Here is a 20,047-nt window from a genome sequence, read left to right as displayed (position 1 = left end):
ATAGACAGTAAAAAAATGTTTGTGTAAGTTTCAATATAATTGTTTAATTAAATGTTGTAATGTATGATACTTATAAAATGTGTGTGATCTCCGTGATGGTCCAAAATGAAAAGGGGAGATCTTAACAAATTACAATAGAATTTACCAAAGCGAAAAAAGAGCACAAAGCAAAATTAAAGATCAAAACAAGTTACAGTTCGTTTTCGGAGTAAATTACTCTCTTGTTTCCAATTAAATTGAGTGTAATTAAAAATAAGGTTTAGGTTTAGAATTCATAGGGTATTATTTTATATGTTGGGCACTTTGTGCACATAGTCTCAAACATTCAGCCCCCCCTGGAAGACTCCGGTCTTTCAGTTTTTGGCAAAGGAGCTATTTTTACTATAGGGCGTGTATAATTGCCAAATTGTGTTCGCACGGTAACAACTCTGCATCTGTCGTCTTCACCCGGATGTGTGTTGATTATGCGGCCAAGAATCCATTTAGACGGGGGCAAGTTAGGTTCCTTGAGCAAAACAATGTCATCTATTTGTAAGTTGGGTTGGAACTTCTTCCACTTGGGTCGATTTTGTAGAGACGTCAGATATTCTTGGTGCCACCGCTTCCAAAACCCTTGCATCAATGTCTGTAAAAGATACCAGTTAGTTTGCTTTGAAATATTTAAATGAATAAGATCTGGTTGAGGGATTGCAGAGTACGATTCTCCTATCATAAAGTGGGAGGGAGACAAGGCTGTGGGTTCGTAGTCTGAAGTTTGCCACATAGGGCGAGAATTAAGGAGGCACTCGATTTTAGCAAGCAGAGTATACATTTCTTCATATGTTAGTCTATTTTCTCCGATTACACGTTTAAGGTGGTTTTTAACAGACTTTACACCAGCCTCCCACAATCCACCAAAATGAGGTGCGGAAGGTGGTATAAATTTCCAGGTTATATGGTCTTTAGAGAGATGGTCGATGATTATATTATGGCGTTGTTCACTGAGGAGAAGATTGTAAAGCTCTCCAAGGATTCTTTTTGCGCCATGGAAGTTTGTTGCGTTATCACTCCATATCTCTGAAGGCTTTCCGCGACGTGACACGAACCGATCTAAAGCCAAGAGAAACGCGTTTGAAGAAAGATCTCCGACAAGTTCAATATGTATACCTCTAGTAACGAAACATACAAAAATAGCTATGTATGCCTTTATAAACTTGGGATTTCCATGAGCTAAACGCAAAGTTATAGGGCCTGCATAGTCACAACCAACTTTGCTAAAGGGACGCGAAAATCGTACCTGCTCAACTGGAAGATCACTCATGAATTGAGTAGATGATGTCTTGCGCTGCCTAAAGCATTTAACACAATCGTGTATTGTTTTTCGCAACAAGTTTCTGCACCCAATGATGTGATAGTTTTGTTTAAGTATTGTAAACACTAGAGATACACCGGCATGGAGATAATGAGTGTGAGTGTATTCAACGATTAATTTTGTTACTCGATGCGATTTGCATAAGATTATAGGATGCTTTTCATTGAAAGATAAGTCCGAGTAAGAAAGGCGACCACCAACGCGAAGCACATTATTTTGATCGAGGAACGGAGACAGGGATATAAGCTTACTACGCGACGGCAGCTCTTTAAAATTGTTAAGAATTTCAATTTCAGACGAAAAAGTTGAGTTCTGAGCACATTTAATTAAACGAGTTTTTGATTCCGCGATTTCTTCTGTAGTTAGATAATTACAATCATTAGCTTTTGGTAAATGGAGATAGTTTCTTATAAAACGAAATATGTAGGCTAGTACGCGCACCGATTTTATCCAATTAGATGACTTTGCGATGATTTCCTGTAGTATTTTATCTCGAATTTTATATTTTATATTGGACACAAATACCTGAACATTATTTGATTTACGTTCCTCTAATTGATCTGCACATATATCTTGTATACCATACTGTGATAATGGCCATTCACTAGATTCTTTGCTGAGCCAAGCTGGTCCATTCCACCACATGCTAAAGGACGTTAAGGTTTGTGGTGAGATTCCACGGGATGCAACGTCAGCTGGATTACATTCAGACCTTACATGATTCCATGCTTTTCGAGAAATTGACGATAAAATTTCTGATGTTCGATTGCCTATGAAAACAGACCATTTTTTGGGGGTTGCAGATAACCAATGCAAAACGATTGCGGAATCTGTCCACGCAAATACTCTTAGATCATCAGCCTGTAAAGATAGTTTTATTTTATTAATTAGGTGTGTTAGTAGCAAAGCTCCACATAGCTCGAGCCTAGGAAGAGAAAGAATTTTAATGGGTGCGACCCTGGTCTTGGCGGCCACCAAAGACACAGAAATACCTCCACTTAGGCTTATACTACGGCAATACACTACAGCTCCATAGGCATCCAAAGAAGCATCGCAAAAAGCATGTAGTTCACAATTTATTTTGTTGGTCCATATGATTCTAGGGACAGAAATAGACTCGATGAGATGAAGCTGATCTCGAATGGTAGTCCAACGAAGTGCCATTTCCTCCGGAACCTGGTCGTCCCAGCCCAACTTTTCTCGCCAAAGGTCTTGAAAGAATATCTTGATTGCGATTATAACCGGTGCAACAAATCCAAGTGGGTCAAAAATTCTTGAAGCATCTGAAAGTATTCCGCGTTTTGTACAGTTTAGTTTGTTAGGAAATTTGACCTTGTACGTGAAAGAATCCTTTGATGGACACCACTGCAACCCAAGCACCTTAACCATATTAGAATCTTCGAATTCAATTGGCGACATCTGTCGTTGATCTTCTGGTAGTGATAGTAGAAGAGGCCAGCAGTTTGTGGTCCATTTGCGAAGGTTGAAACCGGCGCTATGGAGCACATCTACCAGTTCTTTTTGAAGAGAAATCAATTCGTCAACACAGTCAGCACCGGTTATTATATCATCAACGTAAAAATCGTTTAAAATAATCGAACTAACGCGTGGGTTACTTTCAGCGACGTCTAATGCGAGTTGTTTGAGAGTTCGTACTGCCAAAAAAGGAGCAGCTGAAGTACCATACGTTACCGTCAAAAGCTTAAAATGTTTAATAGGGTCTTCAGGATTGTCACGCCAAATAATCCGCTGAAAATTTGTGTGCTTAGGGGAAATCCAGATTTGGCGGTACATCTTTTCGATGTCCCCTGTAATTGTATATGAATGACGACGAGATCTTAGGCAGATAGAAAATATGTCCCGCTGAATTGTGGGGCCAACGAGAAGTGATTCATTCAAAGACGAGGTGCCGCTGTGATTCAGTTTAGCAGAACCATCAAACACCACGCGCACCTTGGTTGTGGTGCTATCTTCTTTTATAACTGGGTGATGTGGCAAATAATAATGTGGCGTTGATTTTTGTAGTTCATTTGGTGGAATTTCTTCCATATGACCAAGCGATATATATTCTTCTATAAATTTTGAATACGATGTTTTCAGATTTGGATCAGATAAGAATCTGCGTTCGATAGAAAATAGTCGATTTAATGCCAACCGAAGTGAACCTTCTTCATTAAGAATAACATTATTTTTAAATGGTAACTCAACCATGTATTTTCCATCTTCATGACGTCTGTGTGTTGAAGCAAAATGCTCTTCAGCTTGTTGCTCTTCAACCGATAGAAATGGTTCATAATTAACCTCTTCTAGTCGAAAAAAGCGTTCCAAGTCGACATGTTGCGAGTAGTCTAATCGAGTGCAAAATGACCTTACTGCCTTATCTCGTGAATCTTGCTGCTGATAGCTTCCAGCTATCACCCAGCCGAATATAGTTGGAATTGATTTAGGACCCCCTGTAACTATTGCTTCAGATGGTCCGTTAATAATGCTAAACACTTTATCTGATCCAATCAAAATGTCTATTGGGCCAGGAATATTGAAGGCTGGATCTGCTAGGTTCATGGAAAATATTTTAGTGAAATCGATATTTGTTATTTCAGTTGATGGAAGCAACGATGTCAACTTTGTAATGACGTAACAATCGATGTCAATATTATTTGAATCATGTGTGGAATGTAAAGTCAGGTTTACCAAACCGTTAGTAACACCTGCCGAAGTAGATGCGACTCCCAAAATAGGAATACGTATTCGTTTCCGAGAGAGCCCTAGTCGTTGAACACATTGTTCAGTCACGAAGGAAACTTGGGATCCTGTATCAAGAAGTACACGAATATTTTGATAAACTCCTTGCTTATCACGAGTTCTTACTACAGCAGTAGGAAGAATAGTACTTGTATGATGATTGGCTTCAAGAGAGTGGTTATTTACAATGGGATCAACAATATCCTGTCGTGGTGACGAAGAAGCAGGAGATTGCTTTTGATCCTGATTAGAACTTGTATTTGAATGTAAAGTGTTTGCGTTTTGTATAGGATGTACTAGAGTGTGATGACGAGTAGAGCACATCTTACATCGAAAGTTAGAATGACATTTGTTGGAAGGATGACCTGATCGAAGACAGTTAAAGCATAAAGACTTTTCCTTAACGAATTTACGGCGTGCATCCACCGATAAGCCCATAAATGCCTTACAAGAAGGAAGAAGATGGTCTTCTTGACATTTGGGACACCCTATTTTGGTTTCCACCAAGTGTGTTCGAACACTACTTTGAGCCTTGTTGGTTGTTTTAGAAGAACGAGTTACAGGTAACGTATAGCATGATTCAAGGCAGCTACAGCGGTTTTCCAAAAATTCAAGAAATTTGCTAATAGTACATTCATCGTTTGAACCGATTTCTTCTGCCCATGCCTGTTTTGTTTCGTGGTCTACTTTTTGTAGCAAAATAAAAATAAGCCAAGGATCTCTCGACTCAGAACCAAGTGCCTTTAAACCTCGTATGGTCTCGTCAGCCCCATCTGTCAGTTTTCGAAGAGACTGCACGTTGTTAGAACTACACGATTGCAACGAAATAAACGATTGTATGAACGATTGAATAATTAAATGTTTCTTGTCGAACCGCGCCTCAAGTTTATCCCACGCTTCTAAATAATTATTCTCGGAACATGAAATATGTTTAATTAGGTTTGCTGCATCTCCACCCAAAAAAGATTTTAGATACTGAAACTTTTGAGTTGCAGTAATCGAAGTGTTACGATCAATTGTTCCAGTAAAAAGATCCCTGAAACCAGGCCAGTCTTTGTAATCACCATAAAATGTAGGAATTTTACACTCTGGCAATTTGACAGTTTTGGGGTTAACTTGATTTGCATCTAATTTTTTTAGAATTGAAGCTTGCTGAGACGCTAATGTATCACCTAACGATTGATCTGTTATAGAACTAGACTTTGAGAGATTGCGAATTGAATTTTGTATTAAAGCATAAGCCTGACAGTACTTATCTTCGTACTCGGCAAACTCTTCCTCTGGATCTACAAACGCTTCGTCATCGCAAAATTCATACAAGCTATCCTGGTGAGTTGTGAAATTAGACCAGGCGTCCGTAAGCCGAGTCATATGAATTTCCAACAAATCGATTGATGTGGAATCATCGATTGTCAATGCGAATGATAATGCCCTAGTTATTCCCGCCTTGGCATGGCCACATCTCACTTTAACTATGTTCATTTTTATAGTCTATGTAATGCAATTTTTTGTAAAAAAATTCAAAAAGAAATAAATTTGCTTTTTATAATTAATAACCGATCATCAAATCAAAATGTTCATAAAAAGTTTGTAAAGAGTTCATGCAAGAAAAAAAAAAAACACATGCATTGGATTAATCATGCCATAGATTACCAATCGAATATCAGTGGTATTTTACCGTTTGATTTTGCAAAAATTTTGTATCAAAAAATGTTTGGGTGTATGTTCTCATGCACATGCAGTGATAATAAAACCACAAAAATTTATATGATATTCATGAAATTCATACGTATTCAGCTAACAGTAAATTGTAGGTACAATTGATTTAATTTTTAGCATTAAAATGTTCACAATCACTTCCTAAATTCAATTTTAATCCGATTATCTCGAAGGACCAGAAAATGTTCATTAATAAATCATGGATTGTATTTTAAATGTTTGATTTGTTTAGGTAGTTTGTATTTTATGTAGAAATAGACAGTAAAAAAATGTTTGTGTAAGTTTCAATATAATTGTTTAATTAAATGTTGTAATGTATGATACTTATAAAATGTGTGTGATCTCCGTGATGGTCCAAAATGAAAAGGGGAGATCTTAACAAATTACAATAGAATTTACCAAAGCGAAAAAAGAGCACAAAGCAAAATTAAAGATCAAAACAAGTTACAGTTCGTTTTCGGAGTAAATTACTCTCTTGTTTCCAATTAAATTGAGTGTAATTAAAAATAAGGTTTAGGTTTAGAATTCATAGGGTATTATTTTATATGTTGGGCACTTTGTGCACATAGTCTCAAACATTCCCCGTATTTAGGCCCTAAACTTTCGATCTGAGGGGTGTCACCCCCGAAAACATCACTTTGGGAAATAACGGACACCCTACTGTATATAAAGAAACCTTTCGTCATTTTGGCCTTATTATTCTAATATCTTGAATACTATACATTTTGCAGAACCCACTTGGGAGCTATTTTAAACATTATAGTTTTACCTTAACTCAAAAACCAAATTGAATTTTCTTGGGGAAATCAATTCCTCCTGTTCATAAATTTGGCTACAGCCCTGTTCATTTCGATAAATTGTAAATCTTGATAGACAATGATGGTGACTCAGAAAAAAATAACAATGTTGCATGAGATCTATGAGATCTGACACGAGCTATTTTTATTGTCATTAATTTATCGAAACCAGTGATATACTTAGCTTCATATAATTATGCAAGTGCAACGAGATTTTTTGATAAGATTTTGGCAAAGCACATATTTTCACTAATTGCAACATTTTTCTTTCAACTTTCTATAGTTTATGAATAAAATGAACATCATTATACGAAATAGCATTTTAATTTAAGTATTCTTAATATATAGTTTTTTCTTGCGTTTAATTTTGACAAAACAAAATGTTGCAAAATGGTAGATACTTATTTTGTAAAAACAAAAAACTATATTTTTCTGAAGATTTTATGTGTGCTGAGATTTTCTGCTTTTAATACCATTATTTTCACTATTTTCAAAATTAAGGCAAGTTGCAGATCTTTCTGCTGACCTAACATTTGTCAAAGAATTTCACCCGAGTTGTATGTGCGGACCTTCAGGACTTATATGCCACAATTTAGCTTACGAAATAATAACAATATATATAGTTTAAAAAAAAAAAACTAAAAATACGCTTTTTTCACGAACTAAAAACTATAAAATAATTTAATTGACTTATAGGAAATGGCTTAGGCTTAGATCAAAAAGCGTCCAGCGCTTTGTTCAAATTTTATAAAATTACACGCAACAAAAATGCGCTCTATCTACGCTTTTTGATCTAAACCATTTCCAATTATTAATTTTTAAGGAATTGAAAAAAACAGCGTTTGTGTCCGTTCTACGAAAAATTATGTCGGTGTTGATATACCTACAAACCTAAAAGTGTGTTTTTTCATATACAAAATTTAAATACAGCAACCGATAAAAGCAGAAGTTTTGTTTAATTGAACTTTTTTTTTTTTTTTGTTTTGAAAATTTTACAGCACTCGTTTGTCGTAAAAAAAGAGGTTGTCTGTTAAGCCGGTTTACGGACGATGATTTTACGTGATAACGTCGTCAGAAAACAGGTTGTGTGCTTTTGTTTAAAATGAGTCAATTGGAGCGTTTACTTATTTCAAACAATCATAATTTTCAAGAAAAAGCTAAAAAAAAAATACCTTTTTTATTTTCTCATTATATTAATTTTTTTATTTTAAAAGCTTACAAAAAAAAAATTATGCAATTTAAAAGCCAAGTATTTCTTCCTAAGAATAAAACCATTTTTAAATTTTTACAATGCGCAAAAAGTATAATTTATTGAAAACAATCATTTTCATCAAAAAAAGCAAAAAAAAACATTAATTTTTATCTTCTCATGTCATTAATTCAATTTTTTCCCTAACAAGCTATAAAAAATTTTTTACCATCTAAAAGCATATTGTCTTAGCTCAAAATATACATATATATCGATCAGGTCTATTAGACATCTACAAAAAGATTTTTTGAACTCGATCAAATTTCATTTCATTAAAAAAAGCAAAAAAAAACATTTATTTATTTTTATGTTCTCAGGCTATGGAATCAATGTTTTTGTTTGACAATCATATAAAAAATATATACCATGTGAAAGCTTATTATTTCACCTTTCATATGACGTATCAATCTCATTTTAAAGATGCCTACAGGAGAAATTAAATTTTTTAAAGTCAACCATGTCGAATTTCCAGGCTGAGATTACGGTACTTCCCACACTGGTGGGGGACAGATCTCCACTGGTGTTTTGAGGTTTTTCGCAAGTTTCTTGATTTAACATTGTGTAGCTTGTAATCTACCGTTATATGTGATATACCAAATGAAAGGTAATTGTATCAGGATGCTCATAAAAATTTAATAAAATTTCTATCTGCTCTTGGTCAGAAGTTATTACCTGTTGAATTCTAAAATTTTTTTTTTACCGTTATCTCAAAATTATGTTTACAAAAATGATTGAAACTTCGTACACATATAGTCGTAGTCATTGTCTATCTTTACTTTATATACTTTATTCCTGTATATATTAAAGAAAAAAAGATAAAAATAAAAAACTATGAAAATCGGTTAAAAACGGTCAAAAAACGTGTGTATTAAAAACTTGTTAATTCCGTTATTCAGTCAAAACTCACTAAACGATTCCAATTTTTCACACATGTACAAATGCATAAGGCCAAAACCTACATGTTCTATAAGTTTGAGATTTTTTGAATGCTCAATAAAAAAAAACTAAAAATCAAAAACTACCCAAAAATACCACAAAAAACAAGGTGTTTTTTTCAAAAATTCATATTTCGAAACGCAGAGTGTTGGAAAAAAATCCGTATAAGACACCTAATTTTTTTTCCCTCATCTTAAACCTGGTACCTTTAGAATTGTCAAAAAAAAATTTCCTTTACCCAAAATCATCATTTTGTCATAGCCCCAACACGTGTACAACGTTCAAATAAAATGTTATAGCTTAGTATCAATTTTTTTAGAATTTTTTCTTAAATGCAGTTATTTTTAAATCAATCTCATCTATCAATAGCAAAAAATCAATTCTCTACGATTTTGCGTTTAGATTTTAGCCCAAATTTCATCTTTACGTTTTACCCCTGTTTACCCTATTAAATGGCGGAATTTTTAAAAATCCTTCATTTGGATTAAGCTTTAGGTTATTATCTTTCAAATAAGCTATAGAAGATTTTTGCATCTCTAATAGTTTATTTTTTATTTTGAATTGAAATTTTTGTGGGCACTGCGAAAGTGCGAGAGTGTAACGTTAGAAAATAGCGTCACTTTTTTGTGGTGGCTGCCATGGTTCATCGATTTATAAGACGTTATCACGTCAAAAAACCTTGTGTAAAGTAACTCGGTGGTTATACTTTTTGATTAAACATATCTCATGATGTTGAATGTTTTATTTTTTGTTTTACCGCGCCGGGTTGTAACAGCTCTGATTTTGATGATCTTTTTTAAAACATGGGTAATTAAAACTATTTTAACCACTATATGTTAAAAATTGCCGCTGTTGCCGTATTGTTTTTTTTTTTTTAATTTAGATAAGTGAAGATTTTTCTGAACGAAAAAAAATTTTTGTTTTTAAAAATTTTGCTTAAATTTCATAAATTAAATGATACCAAAAGATTGTCTAGGTAATTTAAGAAAAAACAAATTTATGGAAGTGAGGAGCAATATTTCATCGTTTGCATTTTTCTCACAAATTTCAAACAAAAAAAAAATATATGAACACAATGGCAACTCTTACAATATTTAAATACACATTTTTAAAAAGCTAGAAGCTTATTCATATTTGTAAAATAAAAATTAAGTAAATTGAATGAAGTGTTTTTTGATAAAATGGTGCTCCAACTCAGAATTTTGCAAAACAAATTATTGAAAAAAAAATTTTTTTTTTAATTTCGTCATAAAATATAGTCGGCCTAGAGTGTAAACCTGCTAAATCCATTAAAGTAAATTTTATAGGAGAAAGAAAAAACTTCTCAAAATGGTTCTTGTCAATTTAAAAGAAAAATCTAAAATACCATTTTTTGTGTTGAGTAGTTCCCTTCATTTCTATGTGAAAGCAGATTCAAAAAGATTTGTAGTTTCGTATATTTTTATCAATTTTGTGAGTTAGCAGGTTTTCTTTAGTTAGTGATGCAATAAAATATTGGATTTAGCAGGTTTTCTACAAAAATAAAAAAAAATGTTATGAATATTGTTTATCAATAGATTTTAATGATTTTCTTGTAAATAGAGGGTGAACCAGGAAGAATGTGCCATTCGTATAGACTATAGACAGGACGGGCAATTTTCTAAAAAAATTTACTTAATTTGGAAAAAAAATATATTACAAATCAGCTGTTACACCAACTATAACGTGATGTTCCTTTTTGTAAATCCACAAACCTCATCTATTTTCTCGTTTAAAGCTGTTTTATGAAGTAGTTTTTGGAAAATTAATTTTCAAAATGAAAATTTTGATAAAAAAAAAATTACAAAAAAATTAGTGGAAAATGTTAATTCCCTTCGGATGAAACTTGCAACAGCTTTTATAACTCCGAAAGAACAAAAATATTCCTGGTGGAAAATTGTCAATTTAAAACCCACAATAGGGCTGATTGACACCAAGAAAAATGTAAAACTGTTTACCACCATAAACTAAGATTCAGTTTTTAAACAAATGTAAACAAAATTAAAGCCATTCTTCTTTATAATTTTAAATACATTTTTTTCTCCTAATTACACTATAGTTGCTTTTAGTATTTGTCACAACTCTATTGTTTAGAGTTCAAGTGCAAAATAAAAGCAAAAGTTTCTATATCACATCGCGTCTACATAATTTTTCAGACCATCACTTTTGTTTATTTTCGCTACAAGAAATTACCATCGGACGCACTGCGTGTCTGTCTATTTTCTTTAAGATCACACGCATCATCTTTTCACACGACGCTGAACAAAATGCATTTGATTATAATGCGCTCGGATGCGTGCTAAGACTTTTATATGTATATTTTAATTATCCATTTAGTCGTAGCTCACAATGCCGCCGCCACCCAACCATCCATCGTCAAATATAAATTTTGCATACATATTTTATCGCGTCTTCTTCTCTTATTCTTTGTAAAAGTAAAAGAGATAATTTTAAATTTAATTAAAACCACATCATACTAACTATATGAGATTTTGATTTAATTTTACTATTTTTTTTACTGAACGTTGTTCATCATCAACGATAAAAGTTCTGTCTTATTAAAGTCATTATATGCGCTAGCATTTTAATTAAATTTAATAGGTGACTGAATAAATTATTACCTAGGAGCTAACTTTGGAGACGATTTTCTTTATTTTGCATTTTCCAATCTGCTGGGGAACTACCTAACTTTCGCTTCAAAGACTTTATAGAGAAAAGATGCATGTTCTTGATTTCATTTTACAAACAAACAAATTGTTCTCACATTGTGCCTCTCTTTAATTAGGTTCGGGTAAGTAAACATATAGACACAAGGAATTACACCTGCTAATTAAACGACAAACAATTACGATGAAAGATACCTACGCACTTTCAAAACCATCACGCATCACCAACTTACGCCAACTTAAACTCAGTGAACCCAATTAAATCTTTAAAAAACTGAACCAGAATAATTATAATTAGTTTCAACAGCCACACAACCTATTTTCGAATAAATGAACAAGCCTTCTTTTCGGTTAAAAATGATGGAGGCGATGTGACAAATTTATTCATTTATCACAAATCCAAACAATCTTGAAGCATCTCAAACAGAAACTCAGAAAGACAATTCCTCGAAATGCTGTCGCGATCTTTTCACCCAAAAACGACATAGACAGAACTCTCAGATTTATCTCACTTCATTAGTTGTCACTAATTGCCAAGCGGGCTGAATTGTGCGGTAGTGCAAATTACAAAATGGCTTCGAACGGATGCCGGTCGTCGTTGTCGTTCATCGTCACAACAAGATAAAAATAATAATTCCATTTCTACCACACCACAGCAATTAGACTAAATGAAGTTAAATGGAGTTTAGCCGATGTTTCTCTCCCCATCCTCACCCTCTTTTATTCAAGTTTAATCGATCCGTGTCTAATGTGATGGTTTTACATGAACAAATTATGAAAATAGAAAAAATTGTCTAATTGATGTCATTTCTCATTTTCATTTTAATTTCATTAAAGCCTCTGTTCTCAGTTGTAATTTGGTCACAGTGTTTTTTTCTTTTGTTTTTTTATTCAAAAGATAAATTTGATGCGATTGTAGGTATTTCGTGTGCCCACTGTATCCGTTTGTTTGGATTGCTTCCATCACGTAATATGAATACAATCTACTTCCGCTTTACACAACATTTCTGTTATCTTAATGTTACCATTTTACTAGCAGACTGTTACATCAGAAAATGTACATTTATTTATAAATCTAGTACAAAACAAATAATTTATTTCTCTTAAGCGTATTAAGCGACATCTATTGTTAGTTTCTAGTTCACAGTTTAATTTATCCAAAAACCAAAATTCAGTGTTTCGCTTATTGAATGCAAGAAACATTACAAAATAAGGTTTTCTTACGAAAAACTAGAGGGAGTAAAATCAACTTCCGTTGGGTGGTGTCTGTGCTACTGTCATTGTTTAGAAAAAAGGAACAACAAAAAATTCGACACTGGATTGGTTTATTTCTAAGAAAAAACACAAATGGTTTATGTCAAGACTTAAACAAGTGGTGCCAGGTCGATGGAATATAAAAAAGAAAAAAAAAAGAAAAATAAAAATAAAAAAAAATTAAATACATAATAATATTAAAATTAAATAATAACAAAAAAATTAAATAAAATGAAATTAAATAATATATAATGTAATAAGATTAAATAATAACAAAAAATAAAATTAAATAATTGAATTGAATTGAATTGAATTGAATTGAATTGAATTGAATTGAATTGAATTGAATTGAATTGAATTGAATTGAATTGAATTGAATTGAATTGAATTGAATTGAATTGAATTGAATTGAATTGAATTGAATTGAATTGAATTGAATTGAATTGAATTGAATTGAATTGAATTGAATTGAATTGAATTGAATTGAATTGAATTGAATTGAATTGAATTGAATTGAATTGAATTGAATTGAATTGAATTGAATTGAATTGAATTGAATTGAATTGAATTGAATTGAATTGAATTGAATTGAATTGAATTGAATTGAATTGAATTGAATTGAATTGAATTGAATTGAATTGAATTGAATTGAATTGAATTGAATTGAATTGAATTGAATTGAATTGAATTGAATTGAATTGAATTGAATTGAATTGAATTGAATTGAATTGAATTGAATTGAATTGAATTGAATTGAATTGAATTGAATTGAATTGAATTGAATTGAATTGAATTGTATTGTATTGTATTGTATTGTATTGTGTTGAATTGAATTGATTTTCGAATCATAAAAGTTGAAAATAAATTCTATTTTAAATTGTTTTATTCAAAAAACATGAGTCCGAAATGCTTACTTACATACATTATATTCTGATTTTTGACATCAATACAAAAAATCTTCGCCGCAAAAGCCTATAAAATGTAATTAATTCTGCAATTCTACATAAATCGACCTCAATGTACTGCTTTATCTTCTATAATAACCATTGCATTTACATGTTGCTACTGTGAAAAAAAAACACAAACCAACTTTCCACATATTTATCAAAACCAAAAGTATCAACCAACAACTATCTGAAACTGGTAAGATGATTGGCAACAAAGTGGTCAATATAAACCTCATCATCCATCTATATCCAATTCAACTCATATCTCTTTCAACTTATTTTTATTTTTTATTTTTTTTTGTTCCTGTGTCCATATTCGCAAATTGGTTTCACATTCTCATCTCATCACATTAATCGCTCATCACGATTGTAATTGCACCGATTAGCCGCGCAGTTGCTCAAAACTTCGATGAAAGTATCTTTAATCTTAAACTATGATATCTGTCGAACAATTTAACAAAAACACAATCGTTTACGGAAACTCAAATCGGAGATACAAAAAAAAAATCTGCAAAAGAAATAAAACAAAAAAATAAAAATAATAAAATATAAAAAGCTAAATCCATCGGAAATCGTTTGCTTGGTCGTAATAACAATATGAAACGTGATTGCTGGCCTTATTCGGTCAGGCCTGGCCTGGCCAGACCAACAATTGCATCATCATTTGCTTCCACCATCATCATTCGAAATCGCATTGTGCTCGAAGCCCCGCTCTCCATCTTGGTTAAGAGTCTTGGTTAAGATAGATAGATACACAACAAAAAAGATACAAGATACTTTTAGGTCTATTAAGCGGTGGAACGATTTATTGCGCTGATGTTGTGGTGGCCAATCAACCTCGGCTCCTAAATGATGTGTACGGCCCTTTAAGACACAATGCAGTTCTCCTGCAGCCACAAGTCATGTCCAACAAATGCCAGCTTTTTGAATATACTCAATTTCAATCCAATCGTTCGCAATGGTCGACTTAATAGGATTTCTGGATGGATAGCTTTAATCGGATCTCGTCTTCCTCTCTCTGTCCTTTCCCGCCCGTAAAAACCCCATTGTTGGCCAATTCAATTTGCGAAATCGGTTTTCATTAAATTGACAGACTGTCGAGACTGGCGATGGCGATGATGAAGGGGGCTAATGCGTGATCGATTGATGCAATAGTTTTGATGCACGGCCGACATTGGACGTGCTGCGCCATTGTACGATCGCACGTCTGACAACTTCATGATGCGAATGATATAAAAGTTGATGATGATTTGCTTTTGCGAGGCTGCGCTGATATGATGTTGATGAAGATCCAATCCAATCCAATCCAATACAATCCAATTCAATTGGAGGCTTAAGAGTTTTTCAATTTATTTCATCGCTTTTCTTTTTTTTGTATTTTTTTTATTTATAAAAATTATTTTTTATTTTTTTTTAACTCTTCGTCTTCGGCATTGTGTTAGCTAAAATTATGATTATAATATCTACCATTTCTGGCTTTTCTGTTTTATTTATTTCAGGTCATGGTATTTTATTGCAAATAAAAATGGAAATCCATAGAAAGAGAGAAGGGTAATGTGTGTGTGTGAAGATTTAAAGAAGGGGCAACAATTTTAAAAAAATCAGACGGATATGTATATAAAATGATATTTCAAAATGTCGGCGGAACAATGATAGGTTATTGGGATATTTATTATAATGAGCGCAATTACCGTTGCTAATAGGACTTTTACAATCAAATCAAATTTAGAGATGATGCTTTTTCATAACGGTTTTGAAAATACGGAAATAATGCTGCAAAACGAAAAATGTAAGTTTTTAAATTTTAGCATATTTATTTATTACTTCTCATCTCAGATGTAATTTATTTTATAGAAAATTTTGATAAAATCAAAGTGATTTTTTATTAAACTTGACAAGTTAATGTCGATTTTGAGCTTCCTTTAATTAACCTAAATAATTTTTAGTACAAGTTAAGAATTACATATTAAACACTTGTGCAAAAACGTAAGGGTGACAAAACATCAATTTTCTTAGATTTTTGAGAACCTTTTAGTACAGGTAAAATAGTACATAAATCAATAAATTAAAAAAAAAATTGTTCCACTCATGACCAATTTGGGACCAATTTCAGATTTTACTGTCTCTTCGAAAAAAACACCCTTTCACCAAATTTTTTTTTTATGAAAACTCTTTATTCTTGCTTTGTATCCCAAAATCAATGTTTTTACCAAATTTCATTAGGGTGACCCATCATTTTTGTTTTCACTCAAAAAAACACCCTAATAACCATGATATTTTTATAGACACTTTATATTCTTGTTTCTTATCTTAAAAGTAACATAATTGCTAAATTTCAATAGGGTACCACTAATATTACTCTAATACACAATTTTTCAAATATACCCATATTTTCTTTACTTCTAAAAAAACACCCTTTCACATAAAAAATAAATTTATAGACTTACATTATTCGTAATTCCCATGGGAAAGAGAACATATTTAATGAATTTCGTAAGGGTACCATTTATACCATTGATTTTATCGGACTTATCGCGGATTTTTCCCTATTTCCCAAAAAAAACGAAATGTTCAACAAATATTAAAAGTTGCTATAAACATAGCGAAAACATCTTTTTTAATTGTTTTAATCTCCAAACGAAGTTAACCATTTGATTTCTTGTAGGTATAACAAAGAGTTTTAATTTTTTTTTTATTGTTGGACGGGACGCGTTAAAAAAAAAAGATTTTCATTTTCGTTTCAAAATTCACAACTTTTGAACATGTTGTGATATTCATTCATACAGCCATGAATTAAAAAAAAAAATAGTTTTCGGGGTGATTCAGAATCTTGGATTGAAATTCATATTTTTTAAGTTTTTTATTTAAAACATGAAGGGTTGATGATGAGAGATTTTAATATAATTTAGAAGTTGTAATAAACATCCTTTTTTTGTGTTTTTTTTTTGTGCTAACAGCTCTGATTTTGACGATTTTATTTTAAACGTATGTAATTAAAAATACTTTATGGACTATAGATTAAAAATTGCCGATGTTGCCGTATTGTTTTTTAAAATTAAAATTAAATGTTTTTTGCTTAAATTTCATAAAACAAATGATAGCAAAAGATTCTCTAGGTAATTTTAGGAAAAAATATATAAGGGAGTAAGGGACAATCTTCCATCGTTTAAACGATAAATGCAATTTTCTCACAATCTGACTTCAAACAGAACAAAAATATTTTGAAAACAACGGCAACACCTACAATTTTAAAATACATTTTTAAAAATGTAATTAAGAGTTTTTGAAAAACGGTCCTCAAACTCAAAATTAAAATAAAAAATGTTTTTAAAAAAATTTAAAATGACTTTTTTCCAAACTTTTTCTAATAAAATATGAATTTATTTTAAAAATATTTTTGCCCATAAGTATTACCAGTTGAATTCCGAAGCAAAAAAGGTAATATATATCACACTTTTGAAAAAAAAAAAAATTAAAAATTACTTCAATTTGAATGTTTTTTTTGATAAAAACTGAATTTTTGCATTGAAATAATTGATTTTCTCAAAGATTTTAGCAAATAAGAACTTTTAACTTTTGCTATTATCTTTCAACAATAAGGGCTATTAAATAAATAAAAATAATTTTATATTTAAATGTTAACCTTAAAAAAAAAAAATAAGTTAAATTTTTTTTCAAAACTTCTATTAAAAAAAGTTCTTCGAAAATGAAATACTTTTTAATTTATTTCATAAACTGTAATACATATTGACATTTCCTTTTATAATTTCAAGTCATAATAAATGTGGCCTAAAAAATTTGAAAAATAAATGCCTTTTATATTACGAAAAAGTTTTAAAAACGACATGTTAAAATTTTGTCAATTATTTTTTTTTTTTTCAAAAATCTGAAAAAAAAAAATCTGAGTTCAATTACCATTCTTTCAAAAGCCCTTCATTCAATTAACTTTATTTGAATTTTACAAATGTGACTAAGCTTCTAGCTTTTTAAAAATGTATATTTAAATATTGTAGGTGTTGCCGTTGTGTTCAAATATTTTTTTTGTATTCGAAGTCAATTAATAAGAAAATTGCATCTATCGCTTGAACGATGGAAGATTGTCCCTCACTCCCATATATTTTTTTTCCTTGCATTCCCATGACAATCTTTTGGCATCAATTAATTTATGAAATTTAAGAAAAAATTTTGAAAAAAAAAATTTTTGTTCACAAAAATCTTCAATTAAATTTAAAAAAATCAAAACGGCAACACCTGCAATTTTTAAACTACAGACTTTAAAGTATTTTTAATTGCCGACATTTGAAAAAAATAAAATCATCAAAATCTAAGCTGTTCGGCCGGGTTCCCTAATATTGCCAATTTTTGAGCTTTAGTTACTCTACTATTAGAACTTTTTTTTTTTTCAAAACACAACTTGCACTTAATTCTAAATTTTTCTAGATTTTTTACGTCAATAATAGAATGTATAAACAAAGATATTTACAATATTTCAATTTTAGTCCATTAGCATTCATTCCAAGGTTTATCCACCTTATCCCCAAATTTGACTTTAAACGAATACTTGCATACAAATTCGGGATTTCAAATTTCATTTCAATGATGTTTATAAAATTAAAAGACATATAAAATACAATATGATGTACAATGTATGTACATTGTGCATGTGGATTTTTAATATTCAAGTTCGTTGTTCAGCTCTTTTGTTTTCTAATGTTTGTACCTGATTCATTTGCTAAAAAAGATTGCTTTAATGTGTCAATTCTTCAATTATTTCTGATTCAGTCTGCATTCTTTAATTTTATTACATTGTGCTTTTTTATGATGAAATCAAGTCTTAGTAAAGAAAACGCTAGAAGAACTTTCGATGGGCATGTTGCAGAACTACCGTCAAATTAATTTGGCGCTAAACAGTCAGTTTCACAAATGTCATACCATTAGTTTTATAGTCATAACTAAAATGAATAACTAATAGTCGCTTCCAAATTAAATAATTTCCATTGACTTTTAAATATGTATTTGAAACAAAAAATAACCTAATCTTCTTTGATTTAATTTGCTCAAACGTTTAATAACTTTCCTCGAGGCTGTCACAACTCTGGTTTCAAACCAAACTAAGTCAATAGGTATAACACAAAATATTTACATTTTATCTATTTAATCTGATATGCCAATTTCATTTATGAATCTAGCAGTAATCGATATAATTCGCATGTCACTTAGATCATTTTTAACGATCATAATAAAATACAAATCGCAGATCGAGAAATTAAATCGAGCTCTAACACGCTTAATTATAGACAATTAAATGCCTTAAAATTAAAAGAGTGTGCTTATGTATCTTTTAAATAAAAGTAACAAAAAAATAAACCTCAATCGTTTAAATTAGGTAAACTTGTCATTTTTATCGAAGCTATAAATTAAAATTCTTCAATACGGAAACGTTTCATCTCGTTTGAATGACTTGTTAGAGAAGGTCTGTTTAAATAAATGTACCTGTTTTGAATTTTATGAGAAATTAAGAAAAAGAAGTGATGAGTCATCAAAATTGTTTTTATATCTTTTCAATTTGAGTGTGGTTTTTTGGGAATCCCGAAAAAAGATACATTTATATTTTGTGAAAGGATGCGACAAGGAATTTTAAAAGCTTTCCCTTGGCGGTGACAGTCGCCACCAGTGTGACGATGATGTCTCTCAGACGTAGCATGTGAACTAATCAATTTAAATCCATTGATTACGCGCACAAAGGTTGTCGATCGGTTTGCTTTATTCTTTTTTGTTTCTTTTGACCACAGCGCTAGATCTGGTTGAAGAATAAAAGGTGTTAACGACATTCAGTTAAACTGACTGCACCACTTAAACCCATTCCAATGTATAAAATTCAAATAAAGAAAAACCATCGAGACCGTTTAATTACCTCGTCACAAAACTAAAGACCCATCAGAAAGATCTGGAAATAAAAACATAGTCATCCTGATGGTCGAGACAGGGACATCTTTAAATTAATTAGCCTGTCGATTAACGACCGAGTGGAGTATTTTTTTGCGCTGGCGAAATATTAATTCTGCGGCCTTGCGTTGATTCTTCGAATATAAAAACGCAACCATATTGCTCTGTGAGTGTGAGTATATTCGTTAAGTGAATTTTAAAAGCCACCACACAGTTAATCTAATCAAGAACCGAATGTTATTTTGAGTACTTTTTTAGTCGGTTAAAAGGCTTTTTGTAAGTCTCTCTTTCTGCATAATGGATTGACTTTGGGTTATGGTGACATGGCCCCAAAACAGACTGTTGTGTGTGGGTGGACAGAGGTGTCAACTGAGAGTTACCAGTTGGGATTTATGACTTTAAAATGTTTAACAAATTGGAAT

At 31.5% G+C, this 20,047-nt stretch overlaps 1 protein-coding gene across 1 annotated transcript; it reads right to left on the bottom strand.

Moving 5' to 3' along the window:
* Positions 1-325: 325 nt before the first annotated feature.
* Positions 326-5,575, bottom strand: LOC129913441 (uncharacterized). Its single transcript, XM_055992125.1, has one exon. The coding sequence runs from the start codon at positions 5,573-5,575 to the stop codon at positions 326-328; it is 5,250 nt and encodes a 1,749-aa protein (XP_055848100.1).
* Positions 5,576-20,047: the final 14,472 nt, after the last annotated feature.

The sequence above is a fragment of the Episyrphus balteatus genome, chromosome 3 (genome assembly GCF_945859705.1).
Source record: "Episyrphus balteatus chromosome 3, idEpiBalt1.1, whole genome shotgun sequence".
Lineage (NCBI taxonomy): Eukaryota > Metazoa > Arthropoda > Insecta > Diptera > Syrphidae > Episyrphus > Episyrphus balteatus.
Note: the sequence above shows the minus strand (reverse complement) of the source record. Positions and strands in the feature narration are given on the sequence as shown.